This window comes from Mus pahari, chromosome 20 (genome assembly GCF_900095145.1).
Source record: "Mus pahari chromosome 20, PAHARI_EIJ_v1.1, whole genome shotgun sequence".
In the NCBI taxonomy this organism is placed as follows: Eukaryota; Metazoa; Chordata; class Mammalia; order Rodentia; family Muridae; genus Mus; species Mus pahari.
In genome coordinates, this window is record NC_034609.1 from 49656458 (window position 1) to 49664599 (window position 8142).

At 49.4% G+C, this 8142-nt stretch overlaps 1 protein-coding gene across 1 annotated transcript; it reads right to left on the bottom strand.

Moving 5' to 3' along the window:
- Window positions 1-4544: 4544 nt before the first annotated feature.
- On the bottom strand, window positions 4545-8121 carry Irf2bp2 (interferon regulatory factor 2 binding protein 2). Its single transcript, XM_021220168.2, has 2 exons — window positions 7025-8121; window positions 4545-6477 (listed from the first exon to the last, which is right to left on the bottom strand). Exons 1-2 carry the CDS (start codon window positions 8019-8021, stop codon window positions 5762-5764), a joined length of 1713 nt encoding a protein of 570 aa, XP_021075827.1. The 5' UTR covers window positions 8022-8121; the 3' UTR covers window positions 4545-5761.
- Window positions 8122-8142: the final 21 nt, after the last annotated feature.

Below are 8142 nucleotides of genomic sequence, written 5' to 3' on the forward strand. Positions count from 1 at the left end.
TGTGTTAGCTCACTGTGGAGGATGCACTGGGTATTTTACGAGCCCAGTTCTACAGGCCCATTCAAAGGCCAGCCAGTACCTCATGCTCTGAATTCTCACTGGGAATCCTGTCATCTTGGTTTCCGGATCCAATCTATCTAGAGGCGTTTCTAATGATCTTGGGGTAAATCAAAGGATGTTGTTTGATTTTTGAGCCAGTGTGCATTATAGAGGGCCAGCCTCTTTTTTTCCCCCAGACACATTTACGGTGGTGTCATAGAAGAAACTTACACCATGCCAACAGTCATTCTACTGGCTTTTTCATTCAAAACAAAAGGTCACTTTTTTTTTTTTTTTAAACAGGTGTGGTGTCAAGTGCCTTTAGTCCCAGAATTCAGGAAGCTGGAGGCAGCAGATCACTTCTGAGTTGAGGCCAGCCTGGTCTACAAAGCAGGTTCCAGGCTATGTGCAATGAGACTGTCTCAACAAACGAACAAACAACCCAAACAGTCTTTATGATACCACGTCCAAATAATTAAAAAGTTATATCTCTTTGGTACTTCCCCCTAAAATACCTTTCTCATTGCATGGATTGTTTTTGTTGTTGTTGTTGTTGTTTTTTTAAAGATATTTTCTTTATTTACATTTCAAATGCTATCCCGATAATTCCCTATACCCTCCCCCCGGCCCCTGCTCCACTACCCACCCACTCCCACTTCTTGGCCCTGGCATTCCCCCTGTGCTGGGTCATATAAAGTTTGCAAGACCAAGGGGCCTCTCTTCCCAATGATGGCCAACTAGGCCATCTTCTGCTACATATACAGCTAGAGACATGAGCTCTGGGGGTACTGGTTAGTTCATATGGTTGTTCCACCTATAGGGTTGCAGACCCCGTCAGCTCCTTGGGTACTTTCTCTAGCTCCTTCACTGGGGGCCCTGTGTTCCATCCAATAGCGGACAGTGAGCATCCACTTCTGTGTTTGCCAGGCACTGGCATAGCCTCACAAGAGACAGCTATATCAGGGTGCATGGATTGTTTTATATTGAAGTCTAACCAAGAGGGTACCACGTTGTGGTTTAAACACACCAGACACACAAACCCTACAAACACAGTTTTGTAATTTTTTAAGGAGCTGTAATACTTTTGAAGTAAATCAAAGGTAAGTGCTGTCAAATACACCTGACATGGGGGCAGGTGACACTGCTGAGTTAGACTGGTTGAGGTGTTTCAGTCCTGGGAACTGAACCCAGGGCCTCACACGTGTTAGGCAAGCATTCCGCCATGGATGTACTACTGTGAGTCTTAAAAATGATCAGCAGAGGTACCCCTGGTCTGTACTTAGCTGGGAACACAGACGTATCCAGTGCTAATCCACACACCCAGTCATCTCCAACTTCCAGTTTCTTCTTACATAATCTCTAAGCTACACAGTTTTGTGTGTATGTGTGTGTGTGCGCGCGCGCGCCTTCACCAGAAGGGCATTCTGGTGAAGATGCAAGCTGCCCCCAGAAAACAGGAAGGAGGGACCTGCATGACCGACAGTCTGGGAACTTTGCATCTCTGTGTCTACTCTCTACTTAATTCTGGTTGTATGGGCCTAAGCAGCAGCCCTCAAGGAGTTAACCACAGGCTGCATCTAGAACCCTAGGAGATGAAATAGGTATGATTCTATTCACTGAGCATCTGACCTTGGTCTGTGACCAAGGAGAAACGTGTCTTCTAGCCTCCTATGAACAGAAGGCAGGCAGATGAGGGTGACCCCAGACCAATGGTAGCCTGCCCAAACGTTCTGCTGGAGGATGCCATGCAGAATCAGGAAGATGGGCATTTCACTCATCAAACAAGATGATCTATAAATCACATGCAGAAACACCAAACAGTGGAAGACTTGTCTCAAAACTAGGATTCCCCAGTTTTTTTAACCCTTTCCTCTCCACATCAAGAAACTAGTCTCCACATGAAGAACTGAATGTAATCACTTATCTTTGCAAGGCACTTAAGATTTTTTTTTTTTAAAGTGACTTCTGGAGGTGACATGGTGTCACCAAAAAATAAGTAAATAAATAAATAAATTTAGCATTTCCAAGAAAACCCAAAGCTAAGTTTTGCCTATTTGTTATTAAATGAAAAAGTCATTTATTGCTTTTTCAAGAATGCATTCAGTGACTACTAATGAAAAAAAAAAAACAAAAACTAAGTATATATAGGATAATCTCCCCCCACCAGTCACAGGACCACCTCTCCTCCCCAAAGATGCTGTTGATGTCATCTTAATACATACTGTATATTTCTAGCCTTGAACTCTTCCTAAATTTCACAGCTCACTATCACAGGACAAGAAAACAAAAAAAAAAAAAAAAAAAAAAAAAAAAAGAAATAAATAAAAAAAAAAAAAAAAAAAAAAAAAAAAAAAAGTGTACCCTGCAGGAATCCCCTACTAATGTGGTGATGATTGCCAGTTAAACTCCTGGGGATTCACACCTAAGTAAGGCTCTCAGGTGGCTCTACCTACACCTCACTCCACAGCTTCCCCAAATGTAGACCCCACTCCCACCAAGAGAGTACTTGTCTATGGCCCACGATGTCGACTATCACAAAACTTTTCAAAGAGCAGATCCAAGTCAGGACAGGCACCTCAGTGTCCTGGCGGCCTTCTGCTCTTTCCAACCCAATTCTTGCAGAGTGACTCTGCTACCAGCTTGCAAAGCAAACAAGTACTTTGCAGATGACCTCTGCTCAGATCCTATATGTGTCCCTCCCCCTCTGACCTTCCCCCCCTGGCTCCTTGCTCCCAGAGCTCTGCCCCCCCCCTTTGTAGTCTCCTATCTCACTTGTCCTGAAACCCCAACCCCATACACCCTTCAGTCTAGCGATCACAAGAGCCGCCCTGAGCTTGATTTAAGAAAATAAAAAAAAAAAAAATGTTTTTAAAAAAAGGCCTTGAAAACATTCAGTGCTCCCAATTTTATTTTTATTTAATGCTAAAAGAAAAAAAAAGTACTGTAAATCTGACAAATGACAGAAGGCAGGTGATATCTCCATAGCATGGATTTAAAATATAACGTTGATAGCTCAGATTACACTTATTTCAGTAGACATTGAGTTTCACCATATATAGAAAAATCATCACCTTCAACTTAAAAAAAATAATAAATAAAGCAAAGTTTGAAAGGTGGCACACTTTGAAAACACCTGGTGGCCAGGGAAAAGTATAGAAAAGCTGTAAACCACGTGTATGTTGTCATCTCCAGAGTGAGGCCACATGAAAGACACTATCTGAAAAAAAAAAAAAAAAAAGAAGCCTGACTGACCACCCCTCCCCTCCCCCCAGTGTTCTGAGCATCAAAGTCACAACTGAAGCAGTGTTGGGAATCTGACATTTCTACCCAGCTGTGGACTACATCCACAGTGTCATCAAGGACAAGAAAAGATCAACCCAGGTCCTCGTGTGACCGGTTTCAGAGTAGGCCAGAGAAAGACTCCCCCCACCCCGCCCCGCCCCACTCCAGGACAACACTTTAGCTGCACACCTTCTGAAGTCCACCTTTAATCTCAAACTACAGCCCCCTTTAAACAGGTCACATTTGGCCTCACTACTAGTAGAGAGAGAGAGACCACAGGTGGCTGTTTCTGCAGCTGGACAGACTTCTCCCATTTAGCAGGATGGTTCTTTATTCTTGTTTTTTTGGAGACCTTATCTGTGTTGAGATTACAGACAGCCACAGCAAATTAGGTCAAATGACTAATCTAGTTGTAACATCTATGAGGCCAAATTCCAGTTTACGATAAAGTGCTTAGAAACACATTTATAGTACAGACCATAATAGTTGGGCCCTTCACAAATGTCTTCATGGGCAGGTGAAACTGACTCTGCTTTTTTTGTGTGTGTACGTCTGCCTCAGAGAGAGACCAGTCGGACCTGAGTTACAGTTAGGACCAACTGGTCTATCATGCAAGCCTGTCTGTAATACCACAAACTGGTAACAAGAACTGGTAACAGAGGACGAGGTGCACTCAAGAAAAACCGGACAAGAAATACTGTATTTGGTGCAGTGTCAAGTGTTAGTAACTTGACTACTAAAGAAACCATCTTAAAAAAAAAAAAAAATTAAAAACAAAAAAACAAAAACCAAAAACTAAGTAAGTAGAAATGATGTCAAGCTGGTGATAATCTCTATTTTCAAATTAAAATAGAAGCCAGGCTGTGAACAACACACAAACCATAGTAGACTTAGAAGCCATGATTGAGCCTACAAGGCCAAGTTACAAACACCTGCAAGTCTGGGTTTAGGGTAGTGTTCCTGTTGACATTAAACCAAAAAAGCACAAAGAAGAAGAAAAAAGAAACCCACAAAACCAGCTCACTAAGGGCACCACTACTGATAGCTAATGACCTGTTGTTTACATTAAAAACAATCACTTCACTAAGGCAAAATAGTGACCAAAAGAAATTAGTTTACAAGAGGCTTCTAAAAATAGTTAGAGGTGGGGCTTGCTTATGTAAAAACCCTTCATGTATGTAGTTCTTACTCACTAGGTTCTCTCTCTCTTTTTTCTCTCTCCCCAGAACAGTATTATTCTCTTAGTATTTCAGACACACCTAAGGAAAAACTGCAGGCTTCCTCTACCCACACTGGGCCCCACCACTGACAACGCCCACGGGTCCTCCTGGCAGCACCCAGGGCTGTGACGGTCAACGTGCACACTGCAGTAAGCAGTCGTCACATCGGGGACAACACGCAGGCAAGAACTGAACAGGTAGACCAAACACACCAGAACAGAAGAAAACACGCAACAGACACGAATCCAATCCCACAAGTTCACCCGGGGCCTGCAACACTTCAGGAGCACCGCAGAGAGCCAGGCTGATGGAATGCCACCTGATTTCCACACCGCCCTGACAACTACTTCTACAGCTGGAACCACCCGTGGGGCAACCGAGGAGGAGGAGGAGGAGGAGGAGGAGGAGCACGCAGCACTGAAAGCTTACAACCGGTCACGTGGGCAGGGTGAACATTGGCTAGCTTGCCTTCGATAAAAACAAAACAAACCCCCCCCCCCAACACACAACGTTGCAAATAACCTTTCAGCAGCACCTCTGAGGACCAGTATTGCAAGAGCTGAACCGTTGACAAGATTCAAACCCCATTTTCCCTCCCTCGGAAAGGGCCTGCTAGGTGGGTGACATTTCCGGAGGGGGGGGGGCAAGGGTTGGGGGATGCCCTTGTGACAGCTGTCCCCCTTCCACTCACTTCCTTTCTCCTCCACCAACTGGCCTCCAGCCTGAGAGAGGCCAGTGAGGAGAAATGACAGTAAGGCAATCAATCTTACAATGTCAGAAAAAAAATGTATTTGGCTTTTTTTTTCTTTTTTAAAATAAGTGCATACAAATACGGCTAGAAGCATTTGTTTGCCAAGTGCTCTTTAAAAACAAACAAACAAACCCAAAAAACCCAAAACAAAACAAAAAAAAAACAAAAGTAGCCAAGTCGCAGCCTACATAGAACAGCAACTGTCACCTGAAGAGTCAAGCAAGAACAACCTAACAATATTAACAAAAGAAGAAAATGCCTTAAAGTACATACCTTTTGTCGTCAAAAAAAATATAGAAACACAATGTATTCAAAAAAATCAAAATTATACAGCCATGTTTATGAAGTCTACATTTCCCTTGTCTTGGATATATATATTTATATATATATATATATATGTATGGAGATCTATATACAGTTCAACAAGTTTGAGTTAAGGGTAACCATGGGCTTTTCTGAACGCAGAAAGTCACGAGTCTCTCTCCTTCTTCACTTTCACGTCTCCAGCGAGGATGGTAGCAATCTCTCCTTGCATGAAGGCCCAGGGGACATTGGAGCCCACCAGAGGACATTTCTCCCCACTTGGGCAATAGACCTCTCCGCTAGCGCCCTGCTGTTTAATGCTTTGTCTGGAGCAAGGGAAACAGAACTTGTGCGAAGGGACGGACGGGCACTGCACGAAGTGAGTATCCTCCAGCCGCTCGTGGCAGAGGGTGCAGCACAGGGGGGCGCTGGCTGCCAGAGAGGAGTCTGGAAGGCTGGCGGGGTGCACAGGCTCCAGTCCTCCGGTGCTGCCGGTGGCCTGGCCCCCCACCTCTCTGGGTCCAAGCCTTCTTTGGTTCATAGAGGAGGGAGAGGGCGGGCTGCTGCTGTTCCTCCTGGTGGTGGAGTGAACCTGGGTGGCATCTTTCGAGGCATGACTGCCCCCGGCATTGTCTGCTACTAAAATCAGGGCTGCCATTGGGGACTGGCCATTCTGGGCCGCTTCAGGCGGTGTGGTCCGGTTGGAATGAGGAGAGTCAGTAGGGGGTGGTGGAGACACAAAAGAGGATGTAGGGGTGATGGGGATCTTGAGCCCTTCTGTGGAAGTGGACAGCCAAGGCTGTGCCTCACCATTGATCTTAGGGGGCCCGACTTCCCCTTCCGGTTCTGGGGAAGGCTTCCTTTTCCTTGCTGTCCTTGCAACTGGAAAGAGACAGGTAGGGAAGAAAAGGAAAATTAACGGGAACGTACTCCTAAAGAGACACCTCTCATTTCCCAAAACACACCTAGTCCTGCACGAAGCTTCAAACATTTCCCCTAGTAAGGGGCTATGAGCCTGCACACCACCTCCAAGGTAAGCCAAGTCATGGGAACCTGCCTGAAAGGCTCCAACCCCAGACCAGCTCATGTGACTGCATTTAGCAGACAGGTTAAAGGGTGACTGCTGCCCTCACGCTTCCATCCAAGAATGTGCTGGGAAAGGAAAACCCCGTGTCGCTGCCTATCAACCCGTTCTGACTCATCCCTGTTGTGCTGGTTCAGCAGAGGGACCACGTTGCCACTAAGCTCTGGTTCAGCCCCAGGGCGACCAGGAAGTTGGTTGTTTGTTGTTTCTGGACTAAGGCAAAACTGTGCATGAAAGAATGGATCCCCACCACACACGCGCACACACACACGGGTGGGCGGACAAACACTGCCTCTAACCCCACGCCCTCCATCCCTTCTCCCCTCGCCCCGCAGCCGCCCCTACCTGCTTTAGACCCGTTGGCCCCGTTGGCCTCGAAACCCAACAACCTGCCTGCTGCAGTCAGAGCCGGCTCCTTCTTGAACTTGCTCTCGAAGGGCCCCGAGTGGCCGTGCTGGTGCAGCGCCAGGAGCGTGTCCCGCACCGTCTTAGGCCTGCTGGCCCAGTCCTGCTCCCCGGGAGCGCGGCCTTTGCCTGCACCTTCAGCGCTCAGCTCGCTCGCCCCGGCCGCGCTGGATAAGCTGTCGGCCGGGCTCCGGTGCGCGGGCTGCGCCTTCTCCTTGCTCGGCTCGCGTGCCTCGTGCTCCGCCGCCGCGCTCGACACAGACGCCGGGCGTTTGTGGGTGCCCAACTCGGCGGGCTGAGCTCCCAGGCCCGGTGTTCCGCTCACCGCGGCCAGTGTGGCCGCAGCACGGCCGCTCAGCCCCAGCGCCGCAGAACCGTTGACCAGAGGCACCAGGGTGGGCGGAACGGCGTGTGCACGCCGAGGGTTCGGGCTCTGGCGATTCAGCTCGGGCGGCTCCTCCAGTTTGGAGAACCCGTTGGGCACCAGGATGCCGTTCGCCGGCGCGGGCTGCTGCGCGGCCGACTGTGGGAGGCCTGCACCCGCACGCGTGCTGAAGTCGGAGGCCAGGCGCGGGGCACGATCCGGCGCCAGTGGGTAGCGCTCCATAGCCTGAGCGCGCGCGGCCTCGGCGCCCGCGTGGCCCAGCTGCGGCGGCGGCTGCAGCAGTAGGTCCTTGGCCGACAGTGGCGGTGGCTTGGCGGCTGCGGGCTGTGCACCGGTCGGGGAGCGGCCCTCCGGGAAGCAGCCGTGAGCACGCTTCAGTTGGCGCGCCGTCTCGATGACGAACTCCACGCGGTCGGCTCCCTCGTAGTTGACGCAGCCGCGGCACACGGGCTCCGTGAAGTCCCAGATCATGGCCCAGGGCATGCGGGGCAGGTCACACAGATAGCACGACTGGCGCCGAGAGGCGGCCGCCACCGCCACCGCCGCGGCCATGTCCGCACAGCCCGCCGCGCCGCAGGAGGAGCCGGGTGAGGGGACGCCGCCGCCCCCCGTGGACCCCGCGCGCGCGCGCCGGCCGGCCCAAGCCCGCGTCTGCGCGACAAGCGGCGGCGGC

Coding starts and splice junctions, on each gene's coding strand:
- Irf2bp2 (XM_021220168.2), bottom strand. CDS start 8,021: ATGGCCGCGGCGGTGGCGGTGGCGGCCGCCTCTCGGCGCCAGTCGTGC. Junction 6,478..7,024: donor GGCCAACGGGTCTAAAGCAG/GTAGGGGCGGCT, acceptor GTCTCTTTCCAG/TTGCAAGGACAGCAAGGAAA.